Below are 12,709 nucleotides of genomic sequence, written 5' to 3'. Positions count from 1 at the left end.
CCAGAGGGATCCAGGCAGGTCTGGCAGGGAGGGACTGCCACTGTGGCTGTCTAGAAACTGTTCCCCAAGACCCTGATTTACAGTCGGCATCTGTCAGGCTGGAGTTTTTTGTTTTCTGTGGTCCCTGCTGCTGCTTGGGGCTTGCAGGTGGGCTCAGCTGTGTGCCCCAGCACGACTTCCAGCAGCCCCGGTCATCACGGCCAGACTCGGGCAAAAAGAACCCTTTTGCAGCCCCCCCAGCCTGGTAGACCTCTGGAGCTCTGCCCTGCCCTGCTCCTCACCTCTGCACAGGTAAGTGTGTGATGGATGAGCTTGGGCACAGCCGTGTCCCGGCCGCTGGGGGCCAAGGGCGTCCCGCCCCTGCCGGGTGCTGCTGAAATCTGGAACAGTGATGTGGAGTCGGGAGTCCTGACTTATATTTTGTCCCCCTGGGGGCCCTCCCTGCTCCCCCTCAGCCTGCAGGAGCAGCTCGAGGTGCACGGCACGGGCACGGTGTGCTGGAGTTACTCACAGCACCCTCTGCCCCCTCCCTCGGTGCCGGGAGCGGGGGGCTGTGCTGGAGCAGGGCCGGGGGCTCCCCGCGAAGGAAGAGCCCCTTGCTGCTGTCCAACAGGTTTTGGAAGCAGATGGATGATGGCAGAAACCCGGGAGAGGGAGGGCAAGGGCGATCCCGGCCACCCTGCTGCTGCTGAGAGCCACACGGGATGGAGAGAGGAGCCTGAACAGCTCCGCTCTGCTGAGCCGTGTCCCTTGACAGAGACAGCGAGAGCTCCGAGCGCATCCCCTGCCGTGGGCTCTCCCTCCAGCAGCTCAGCAGGGTTAGAGAGTTATTGCTCAGCCTGTTTTAACACCTGGCCCGATGCCACGGGGGAATTAACTTTATTTTGGGAGGTGGTTCCCAGCTGCGGCCTGCCCTGCTGGCTCAGAGACAGGGCTCTTCTCCATGAGCAAGTGAGGCCATGGGGGGAGGACAATCGTGCTCTTCTTTCCCGGATCTGCCGTCCTAATTGCATAGTTTGCAGCTGAATAAATGCAAACAGCCACCGCTGTTTACTCTTCTGCTTTGTACTTGAGCGCTGAAAATGAGGTTTAATTACTGCAATTTTATACCAAAGAGGCTGAGTAATCCCCCCCAGGCAAGCCCTAGGGCAGGGACCTGCAGCAGGGCTCCAGCTGGCCCCTCGAAGCCTGAGAAATGGGATGCAAGAGCCCCCCAAAGGGCCCCTGCTGCAGGCACAAAGCCAAACCCCTTAGCTTCAGCGACCCCTCCTTGAACCTCTTCCCTGAGTCCTTCCCTGCTGTCGCTCAGAGGCACCGAACTTTCCCCAGGATGTCCCGAAGTGTCACCGCAGGGCTGAGCTCCCTGGATACGATCAGCCCCAGCATGAGGCTGACCAGGGAGCCATCGCTGTCCCCCAAAACCGGGGCTGGGTGGTGGCAGCAATGCTCCGTGTCCTGCGTCCTCAGCATCTCCCCTGGGAGCATGTCCGGGCCCCTCGCTCCGTGCTGCTCCTGGCCCCAGGATGTCAGGGAGCAAAAGGCTGCGGCGCTGAGCTAAACCTGTCCTGCCATCCGCCCAGCCCCTGCCAGCAGCCGTGAGCCAGGATTCAAAACCCAGGAAGGATATTTTTTGCAAACGCTAGATATTTATTTTGCATTTCTCACAAGAATAAACTCCGCTTCTACAGGAAGCTTCGGGTAGAAACATTCTTTAAAAAGTCGGTTTATTTTGTATTAGAGCTATTGGTCCTGACCCACCCTGGGGGGTGGCACTGGCTCCGGGGCAGGGACACAGCAATGCCACCGTGTGCGTCCGAGCCGGGGAGGGGACGGGGCTGTGCCGGCGCAGCCGCCTGGGGGCCGGGACCTCGTACCAGGATAAACCACGCTGGCATCTCGCCGGCACCGAGTACCTGATGGGGCTTGTGGCTCATTTTTGGAACAGCACTGGTAGCTGCCCCAAAGGGGTAAAGCTAAGCGTGGGGGCAGGCGAGGGGATGAGCCCCACGCCCCCCCAAGACCTATTGCTATGGAAGGAGGGGGTTCCTGAGTGGGAGGAAGGCTCCGCCACCCTCGCGCCGGGCCGTGCCGGCAGCTCAGCGCTGCAGGGAGGGCGAACGGGGAGCTCAGGAGCCGCTGAGGACGCGGCAGAGGCGGGCATGGACCTGGCCCTGCACGGGCTCGCAGGCCAGAGCCTCCCCATCCACCGTCATGATGCCCGCGGCCACCCGCGGCTCCAGGCGGAACGCCCGGACGGGGACGTAGCACAGGTGGGGACAGTTCAAGTCCAGGTGGGTCCCCCTGGACATGGCCAGGAAGAGCTTCAGCAGCGTCACGCGGCTGATGCCGGCCTTCATGTAGAAGAGGTGGATGCAGCCGTCGTGCAGCCGGGCCGCCGGTGCCATCAGCAGGTTGGTGCCCAGGTGGGACTGGTAGATGGCATAGACCAGGACAAACTCCTCCTCGGGGACCACAGTCCAGTGCGCCGGCACGGGCTGGCCCAGCGGCACCAGCAGCGAGTCGGGGGGCAGGGGCCCGGGCGCCTCCGTCCCCACCGGCTGCGGGATGTGGCCATTGGTGACGGGCGCGGGGGGGTCCCGGGCTGCCGGGGAGCTGCCCTGCTCTGCGGCCATGGGCAGGTAGGACAGGCGGCCCTGGTACACCCTGAGCTTGGCCAGGCACTGCAGGGTGCCCAGGGTGAAGCGGGCGCTGCCCAGCCAGCGGTACTTCTCGCTGTCGATGTCCACGTCCGAGATGAAGCCCCAGCCAAAGCCCAGGAAGGAGAAGAAGCGCTTGCCCGAGGCCGTGCTCAGCGACACCAGGTCCATCTGCGTGTACAGCCCCTTGCACAGGATGAAGGTGCAGTTTGTCAGCAGCTTTTTCTTGGCGACGTGGTCGTAGCTGTGAGGGATGGAGAGGGTGAGTTTGGAGCTCAGGGACCCCTCCTGCTGCCCCAGCATCCAACTGCAGACCTCACCCTTGTGTCATGGCTGGGACATGTCCCAGCTGGGTGACAGTGTCCCTCAGGAGCTGCTGGGAGTAGTTTTGCTGGGAATGGGAGGGATAAACCAGTTCTTGAAAGACCAAGGCAATCCTGGTCCCCCCCAGCATGGGATTGGCTGTGTCTGGGGTGGATCCTTTGGGTTAAAGCTTTACCGGTCTTTTTACTGGTCTTTGAGCCCAGAGAAGAGAAAGGGAGTGAGGGGAGTAGGATACACAGGGATTAATCCCTTGCTCACAGCTGGGGTTGTGCTGCACCAGCCTGTGGGGAAGTGAGGACCCTGCCAGGCACCCCTGGGCATCCCATCACCCTTCCCTGAGCTGGAGCCCCACAGAGCCTTTCTCTTCCCTCATCCTCGCCTGGTTCCAGTGCAGCCCTGCAGGGGGGCAGTGGTGTCCCATGGGGCTGGGACTCACCCTGCATAGTAGTTGATAGAGGCAGCCAGGGCATTCCCAGAGCCTCCTGGCAGGATGCACAGCGGCTTCTTCATGGCCTCCTTCCAGTCTGGACGCTCCATCAGCCCATTCACCACCTGTGGGGATGAAGGAGCCTGTGGTACCCGAGGAACACAGCAGCCGCTGCCCAGGGCAGGACAGAGGTGATGGCTGCTTCGCTCCAAGCTTGGTCCATCTCTCCTTTGCCATTCCCTGCCTGACTTTGTGACTCAGAGCTTGGCTCCTGCCCCAGGCACCCCCTTCTCCCAGCACCTGCCCAGCCCTGAGGTGCCCCTCACCTCGAAGAGCAGCCCGTCCCCAGACATGACCACCAATGTGTCCCACTGCGACAGGTCCTCATCCCGCACCTTCTCGTGCGCATGGTGGGGTCTTTCTGTTGGGGAAAGAGGAGAGATTTGGAGCATCACCCTCCATCCCTCTGCCCTTCCTGCTGCCACCCTCCAGACAGTGACCCCAGCCCCAGATGGTGACCCCAGCCAGGGATGCAGGAGGCAAGGCAGTCACTCCTCAAGTGCAACATCCTGTAGGACCTAGAGCTGTGCTGATGCAGAGTCAGAAGCCCTTGGAGGAACCAATCCCTCCCCATGTGGCAGGGCTCAGGTAGGATCCCAGGGAAGGGAGAAGGAGGAGGAGGAGCTGTTCATGGACTCACCGGTGACGAAGACAGTGGTGGCAATGTCTGCCTCAGCCAGCATGGGCTGCACCACTGCCTGGAAGTCATCAAGGGCACGGCCAGAGCCGCTCTGTGGATTCAGCAGCACCAGCGCGTGGCAGGGCCGGGGCAGCACCCCATAGCTGTCACCTGGGGAGGAACAGGGGGCTCAGGGTGCTGGGTCATGGCCCTGCCCTGGGAGGACTTTGCCAGCCAGGGCAGCATTTGCCAAAACCAAAACGAGAAGGGGAACCGGCCCTTCCCCATCCTCACAAGCTCCCTGAGCTTCATCCCTACCCAGAGGCAGCGGGGGTGAGCAGGGATGGGAGGGTCCCTGCTGGGAATGCTGGGGAGGTGGCACAGACAGGACACAGGGGCCTGCAGGGACTCCTTAGAGCTCCCTCACAATCAGCAGAGATGTTCACACCCAGGATGGAGCCCTGCAGCACTCCAGCCTTACCAGAGTGGGGAAATGAGAGCTCCAGGTCCTAGTTCCCCGCATCCACCCAGATGGAGCGGGGCCAGGACAGACAGTTGTGCTGGCAGACGGACGCTCCTGCTTCCCCTGCTCCCCACGGGGCTCAGGTTTCGCCTGCGAGGGCCGGGGCAGGGCTGTAATTACAAGCCTGGCAGGGGTCCCATCCCTCTGCCTCCCCAGTTGCTTCCAGCCTCTCCTTCCCCAAGCCCAGGGGTCCCCATGCAGGGGGACAGGGGGAGGCCACTGAGTTGCCCTTTGAGGGAGGCACGGGGACGAGGAGGAGGAACCCCGGGTGCTGCTGGGCATCCCAAGCCCCGAGGTGAGGAGGGGCAGTGGCCTCAGGCTGCCCCAGTGCTTCTGGAGATTCCTGGCTCTGCAGGAAGGAGCCCATTTTGGGGTTTTTGGGGATGTTCCCATCAGCTCTGCGCCCCCTGAGCTGGGCCCAGGGGGGTGTGGGTGCCCACCCCAGCACATGGGCTCAGCGTGAGGCTGCACCTGCTGACTCAGCAGTAAGACTTGCTGAGTCAGCACAGCAGAGGCCTTTTCCAGCACTATCCTGGGACAGGAATCCCCTCACAGCCCCCCTGGCGCTGGTGGTGCCCCCACCTCATTTGCACACATGCAGTGATTTGTTTGAACACATGAGCTGGGGTTCTCCAGCTAAACCCCTTCTGCCACCCGCAGTGGGGACAGTGGTGGGGAGAGGTGAACATGGGACTGTGGAGGACACCACATGTGTCACTTCCCCTGGGTGACATGCAGCATCACACCAGTCATGGCCACGAGCTCCACAAGCTGCCTGGAGGGAGGTTGGACTGGGGCATCCCATCTCCATGCAGGTCCCAGCTCTGGGAGCACACAGAGCTCTGCTGACTTCATCATCACCAGGATTATTTCCTGGCCCCATGGATGACCCAGCAGCGCTGTCACCCTCCAGGACACCTCCTTGTCGCCTTGCCAGCTGCTTGGGACCTGCCACCAAGTCCACAACAAAGATCTGCCTGCGAGAGCCCCAGGGCTGAGCCTGGCTCTGGGCACTGGCTCCAAGCTGGCTCCAGGTGTTGGCTCCAGGCACTGGCTCCAAGCTGGTTGTCCCCACTGCTGCCCAGAGCCAGTGACTCCCCCACCACCACCCTCCCCAGCCCCTTATCAGCGGGTTCCAGACACAAAGGGGCCAGCTGCTCTCGGGGAAAGCACTGAAGCACCCAGAGCAGAGGCCACTCCAGCTTGGTCCAGCCGTGCTGACCCTGCTCCCAGCCCTTCAGAGCTTCCCTGGTCCCCACAGGCACTAAATCCCCTGCAAGCAAATGCAGACAAGTGCCCACACAGGGTTTGAGCCCAAGCCCCAGCTGCTTTCTCTCTGGGGGGCTTTTCTCTCTCTTTCCCCACTCAAGTGCTGGATATTGAAAAGCAAAAGCCAAAGACATTTCAAAAGCCTAAATGCAGTTTTTAACCCTGCAGTGTTAACCAGACACATCGTTTCTCGCATGCACATGGAGCTGCAACTGAGTCTTGCCAAAAAATCCTGCCTGGACATGTAGGTGCTGCCCTGTGGCCTCCTCTGGGCAGCAGGGAAAGGCTGGGACCTCAAGCTCCTTGGCTGGAGGGGAAAATCAAACCCTGCTCAGGGCACAGAGGGATGCCACGACTCCCTCTCAAGGGAAAGATTGCTGGTACCAGGCTGTGAGTAGTGTAGAGGAGTGATGCCAGTGTGGGGCTGGTGACACCAGCAGCACCAGGCCCAGCCCTGGGGTGGAACTGGAGGGTGCTGGATCAGAGCTGGAGCCCAGCAGTGCTGATGCACAGGGAGATAGATTTCAGCAGCATCCTGACCCATCCAACCCTTCCTGTTGCACAACACCGGTCAGGCCCTGGCATCCCAGAAAGATTCCACTTCCCAGCACAGTGTGGTCGCTTTCAGCCTCAAATGCTGAGTAGAGCAGAATCTGAGTCAGCAGGAGGAAGGGGCTCCAGCTGCTGCCACAAACTCTGCTCCACTCCCTCTGCCCACATCCTCGCATGTGATGTGTCCTGGCTGTGCTCAGGCTGGGACCACACTGCCACAGCTCCGCTGTCTTCAGCCCAAACCACACCATTGCATCCCTGCATCCTTCTGGAAACTCTCTGGGCACAAGGAGCAAGTGTGCCAAGCAGAGTAAGGCTGGGGCTGAGCTTCCTGGGGCTGGATTTCCCTTCTGGGACACAAGCCAGGGAGAAGTTTGTTCCCTCCTGGATAGTTGCAGTTTGGGACATGCTGCAGGCACCCCCAGCTTTGGGGTTATCAGCTTCTAAGGGAATTTCTGTTTATCCCTTGGAGTGAAGCGAGAAGGGGGAATCATCCCTTCATCCCTGCTGCAGCATCCCGCAGGGCTTTCATCCCAAAGGATGCTGGAGCTGCAACAGCACCAGGATGGGATCTCTGGTGGCTCCCCAGGTCCCCTCCCCATGGGGACAGGGTGACAGGACTCACCACAGCTTCCTAGCGTGGCCTTATCAGTCCCGCACAGGCCTCTCTGCCGGCACGTGCGAGCGCAGGGTGTGGACGAGGGGCATTTTTAGCTCTGAGCCAAACTGAGGGAGGAGGATTGCAAATCCTGATGGCCCTCAGCAAGGAGAGTGACTGCAAAATTCTGCACTGCCTTCTCCCATCTTCTTTCCTCCCGCTCCCCTCAGGGCCCTGCGTGCAACCAGCTGCTCCTGCCCCAGCACCCTCGCACAGCCTGCTCACAGGGCGAAGGGTGGAAAGCGCTTGGAGACTTCCAACTGCAGAGTTCAGGCTGGAAATAGAGCTGGGGAACTGGTTCTGCCCTCACCCCATTCCACTGGATTTTTTTGTAATTCTTTAGGAAGAGAGACAGAAAGTTGTTTTGTAGCTGCAGGTCATGTTAAAAAAGCTGCATTTTAAAATCCAAGCAAGGAAGAGCTGGGCTAAATGTGATTTGACAGGATCCCTCTAACCGCATGCCTCTTAATTTCCAAGTCTGATCAGAGCGACTGGACAGCCAAATAAATGAAGTAGTGCATATAATTGAATCTCTGCTCAGATGTTCAACTATCTGCCAGCACGCCCTGCCCTGCCTGTGGGAGCTGGGGGACGCGGCCCCCGAGCAGGACCCTCCCCCTCCAGACACTGACAGCTCCCGAGGGGAGCAGGATCACAAAGACAAACCCCACCAGGCTGCCCTGGGATCCTGCTGGACCGCGGGGGTCCTGGGGGGATCTGCCTGTCCCCAAATCCCAAGTGATGGATGGGACCTGCTGGGGACAGTGCCTGGCTCCCCTCCTGCCTGCGTCAGCAATGATTACTTTTTTTTCCTTGGATCATGCTGCCCTTTGGAGCTTTGGAGTTATCGAACGGTAGCAATGGGGGGGGGGTGCAAAGGGCCCCCATAGTGTGACCACGTCCCTGCTGCCCCTTCAAATTAAGGGTGAAAGGGGAGAGAAACAGCCAACCCCTGCCTGGGGCTGCGAGCAGGGATGTCCCTGTCCCCCCAAGACTCGCGGGAGGGTGGGGGAATGGGGGGTGTCCTAGTGACCCCACGGGGGCGCGGCTCATCCCCGTCTGTGTCCCCCCCCGTGCCCCCGGAACGCGACACCACGCAGGGCCCGGTGCTCGGGCACAGCCGTCCCGCGTGGGGCCCGGCGGCGGAGCGACCCCGAACCGCGCCCCCGATCCCCGCCCGGGCCCGGCGGAGCGAGCCCCGCGGGAAGCGGTGCCGGGCGGGCGCGGGGGGGGCTCGGCACTCACCGTCCTGCGCGGGCACGGCGGGCACGGCGAGCTCGCGGATGCGGCGGCTCCAGGCCTGGGCGATGCGCAGGTTGCCCTCGGCGTCGGGGCCCCGGCAGGCGCGGGAGGTCCGCTCCAGGCGCTGGCGGGCGGGCGGCCCCCAGCGCGGCCCCCCCAGCGGGTAACACACCAGCGAGAAGCAGGCGGCGGCCGCGGCCGCGGGGAAGGCGGCCGAGCCCACGCAGTCGGCCGGGCGGAGCGCGGCGCCGGGCCCGGCCGACCCGCCCGGGCAGCCGCCGGCACGCCGCACCTGCAGCTCCCGGGCCGTCAGGGACAGCGAGCAGGCGGCGGCACCGGGGGCCGGCCCCGCGCCGAAGATGCCTTGAAGAAGCACCGGGCCCCCGCGGGGCCCGGGGGGAGCCGGGCGTCCGGCGGCCATCGGCGGAGCGGGCGCGGAGCGGAGCGGGAGGCACCGGGGAGCGCCGCCCGCCGCCGCTCGCTGCTGACGCCCGGCGATGGCAGGCGGGGCGGCCCCATTCATAAAAAATTAACCCACCCACCCCCCCCAGCCACCCCTTCCCTCCCGAGGGGGGGCCCGTCCCGGGGCTGGTCCGGTACCCCCCCCCCCTCCCCCCGCCACCTGCCTCAGTTTCCCCAAGCGCCGCCCCGCGCTCCGGGCAGTGCTCCGCGGGGGAACCGGCTCTGCAGACGGGCGGGGGCAAAGCGACGCTGTGGGTTTTCCGCGAGTGGTTCTGCGCTGCCGGGGTGGGTGTCTGGCGTGGGTGCTCCCACGGTGCTGGGGATGGTAAGGAATAGACCCACGGTCACGCCGGGAGCGGGGGGGCAGAGCACCCGGCAGCCACCCCCGCCCCAGTTCCTGCACATCATCCCCAGCAAGGCACGGATGGGCGCTGGCAGGTGTCTCTGGAGCCCCCACGTTGGACTGAACAGCGATTTAATACCATTTCTGCATCTCTTCAAGCACCAAAGGAGTGAAGCAGGGGCCTGAAGAAATCGAGGCACGGCGAGGGGTGAGGACAGTGGGCAGACGGCGGGGGATACTTCCAGGAGGGAGGATGGAGACGGATGATGTCCTACCCGTTACTGGTGGCTCGCCATCGGGCATCCACGCGGGCTGGAGGTTGCCATGGGCATGAAGCCCCGTGGAGGGAGGTGGGCTGTGCTGTGAACCCCACCTTGGGGCACAGAGTTCTGGGGACAGAGCCCAGGGGACTTGTCTGGAGGGTGCCAGCCAGGCTGGGAGCTGCTTTGTCCTCACGGCAGCTGGCAAAAATCATTGACAGCAGTTTTTGCTGGCAACAGGACTGACCTCACCATCCCGAGGGACTGCTGGGCTCCAAGGGGTCTGGCCCAGCCCAACAAGGACTTGTTTTTTGCCAACCAATTCCCCATGGATATAACTCTGTCCTAACCTTGAGCTTGCACCTCAGGGAGGCATCACTCACACTTGGGGCAGTTTAATTAGCACTGAGCCCTCTGTCCCTGCTTAAACCTTCTGGAACTTGCCAAGAAATTGCAGGGAGGGCACAGGATGACCAGCTGGGCAGATAACATGGTTGAGTCTCGTTTTCCCATAGCAGACCTATGAGGAGAGCCAAGATGCTGTGATTTGGAGCACTGCGCTTTCCAGAAAGGCTTCCCTGGCCACTGTGGGTACAAAGAAATGCTCAGAGGGGCAAAACCTGCTCCCAGCCCTGATGCTTTTGGCTTGGGAACTGCAGCACTCGCAGCTGATTCTGGCTGAGATTTGGGCTCAGCCGCTTCCCCGGCTGCTGCCATGACACAGTCCAGCGTTTGTAAACAGCCCGAGGTTCCTCAGCAAGGTGTCATGGGAGGAAATAGCTGGATGCCGGGGAGTGCAGCGTCCTGACCTGCCCCTCACCCTTCTTGGTGACTAACCCGCTCCCAATTTCCGCTCAGGAAGGCATGAGTCGTGTTGGGAGGATGTGAGAGCAGCTGTCCCATTGCTCCTGGCAGGTGCCATGGGACGATGAATCTGCTTTGGGCTCTGTCCTCACCATGCTGCATCCGCCCAAGGCCCTGTGACCCTGTGCCACAGGGATCCCCCTTTGACCTGCCAGCCTGTGCTTTAAGTAGGAGTGGAATGTCCATCCAGGTTCTGCTGGCAATGCTCGTGTTGTGAGGAAAGGGGTGAGAGAGACTTCATGGCAAGATGTCAGGGTCAGCAATGGGTGCAGGAAGGGTTGGGGAAGGGCTGCTCATGGTGGGGATCCAAGGGCTGGGGGCTGCAGCCAGGTTTGTCTCAGATGGTGGATGGGACTGACACAGGCTCAGCCTCTATGATGGCAGGGGAGAGACAGGGCTTTTCCATCTCTGGTCTGTGGGGACTCCCCAGACCTGACGCTGTAGCACCCTTGGATGCCCACTCCATGCCGTGACCAGCGCAGTGCCACCACCAGCCCCAGGCGGGTCCCTTTGCTCTCCGCAGCCACAGGCTGATTGAACCCGGTCCCACACGGACACCACTTGTTTGCCTCCAGATGTGATGCCTAACGCAGAAGTGGGTCACTTCCTTCCCCGTACTGATAACCACAGGGAAAGAAGGGGCTATCTTAATTATGAGAGCCTTAACGAGGCCCCTCGACCCCAAGGGCAGCCCGAAGGGTGCTCAGCAGCTCCCAGGCTGTGGGCAGGCGACTGCCGGTCGGGTTTGTCCTGATCGGCTCCATTCCCGCCCGCGCCGCGCTGCTCAGGCCGTGTGGTGGGAGGGAAGTGCCGGGATGTGACGTGGGGATGTGGCACGGAGCAGGTGTGATGGGGGGACAGCCCGTGGGGATGTGGCACGGAGCAGGTGTGATGGGGGGACAGCCCGTGGGGATGTGGCACGGAGCAGGTGTGATGGGGGGACAGCCCGTGGAGAATCCCTCCACTTCCTTCCTCACTGCAAAGGGGACTCGTCCATGGAGCAGAGCATCCAGTCCAGCCCTGACCTCCAGTCTCCCTTCAAAAGCAAACACCCCTCCAGCTTCTGTCCCGGGAGGAGCCCTGGGGTATCCCAGATGCCGCAGACATCATTTGGTGGAGAAGGTTTGTATATTTGAAGCACCGTGCCCTGGGTTCGCTGGGCAAGGTGATGGTGCCGAGTTTGGGGAAACTGAGGCAGAAACAGCAGGCAAGGTTTGTCTTGAGCTGTGCAAGAAGCCAAGGGTTAAATACACCAAAAACCTCCCTCTGGCCCTCCTGCTCCTGCCCGCAGCTGCTGCAGGAGCTGATCTGCGCTGGGAGTTATTCTGGGGGAAGAAAAGCACAGAGCCTGGGGGCTTCCCATGCCTTCCATAACCCTTCATGCCCCTGCTGCAGCAGAGACCTGGGGCTCTCGGTGCCAGGGCAGGCCTGGATTTCGGGGTCTCACTGCCACATCACAGCCCCAGAGGAGGCATGCAGAGGACGTGCCTCTGTTGCAAGATGAACTGCAGCGTTTCCCTTCGAGGCACACAGCTCCTCCACATCCCTGCCCGCTCTGCCGCGTCCGCCGGCAGCCACCCGGGGACGGGAACGGGAGGGGGATGCACTCCTCCCAAATCCATCTCTTTTAGCATCGTTCCCACTGCTGAAGGTACATGTCTCAAGGTGGAGCCAGAAATAGCGCGGCTGGCGCTGCATCGGGGCTGGCAGGGCTGCAGGCTTGGCAGGGGGACAGGCACCGACTGCAGCAGTGGGAACTTTCCAGGCAGCTCCTGCGGGAGCGGAGCTGTTTCTGTGCAGACCCAGCCCCTGGACTGTGGATCAGCCGCGAGGCTGGGGCTGATATGGGGGAACCAGCACAGAGCAGGAGGAACAGAGATAACAGGGATATCTCCTGGAGGAGAGTGGCTGCGATCACATCCCACCTGAGCTAGGACACAGGTCTGGGCTCTACCACTGATTTGCTGCAGAACTCGGGAAAGTGGCTGCGCCTTCTACCTGCTTCCATGACCCAGGGGTGGCAGGTTTCCCTCAAAATCCAGCTTCTCTCGGGGCCCAGGGAGGATTCTCAGCCTCCAAGGAGCTCAGGTTTTTTGTGGCAGCTCCTAAATCACAGCCAGGCTCTGGAGCTTGGGGGCCGCTCCCCAGCGCTGACCCTCCGCTGAGCTCTCAGCAGCTGCCGGCACAGCCTGGGACCGCAGGGGTCACCGGGAGGCCCTGAACAATGCCGACGAGCTGAGCTCATTCTTCCCAGCTGATAATTTGCTTAAAAATATTTCTGAGCTCAGGCCTCCTCAGGGAAAACACTCCCAAACGCCAGGCAAAAAGCTGCTGAGTCTGGAGGAACCACACACCCACCACTCACTCGCCGAGACGTTCCCCCGATGACAAGCCCTGGCGTCAGAGGGACTGAGGCCAAAGTCTGCCGTTTGATCTCCCCCTTCGCTGG

At 61.9% G+C, this 12,709-nt stretch overlaps 1 protein-coding gene across 1 annotated transcript; it reads right to left on the bottom strand.

Moving 5' to 3' along the window:
- Positions 1 to 1,626: 1,626 nt before the first annotated feature.
- Positions 1,627 to 8,854, bottom strand: SPHK1 (sphingosine kinase 1). The gene is made up of 5 exons (XM_005526790.3): positions 8,335 to 8,854; positions 4,109 to 4,258; positions 3,735 to 3,829; positions 3,418 to 3,533; positions 1,627 to 2,901 (listed from the first exon to the last, which is right to left on the bottom strand). Exons 1-5 carry the CDS (start codon positions 8,852 to 8,854, stop codon positions 2,127 to 2,129), a joined length of 1,656 nt encoding a protein of 551 aa, XP_005526847.2. The 3' UTR covers positions 1,627 to 2,126.
- Between the last annotated feature and the right edge of the window lie 3,855 nt (positions 8,855 to 12,709).

Source organism: Pseudopodoces humilis, chromosome 21 (assembly GCF_049639895.1).
Source record: "Pseudopodoces humilis isolate 2021_Gansu_Grassland_sample_001 chromosome 21, ASM4963989v1, whole genome shotgun sequence".
Taxonomy (NCBI): Eukaryota; Metazoa; Chordata; class Aves; order Passeriformes; family Paridae; genus Pseudopodoces; species Pseudopodoces humilis.
Note: the sequence above shows the minus strand (reverse complement) of the source record. Positions and strands in the feature narration are given on the sequence as shown.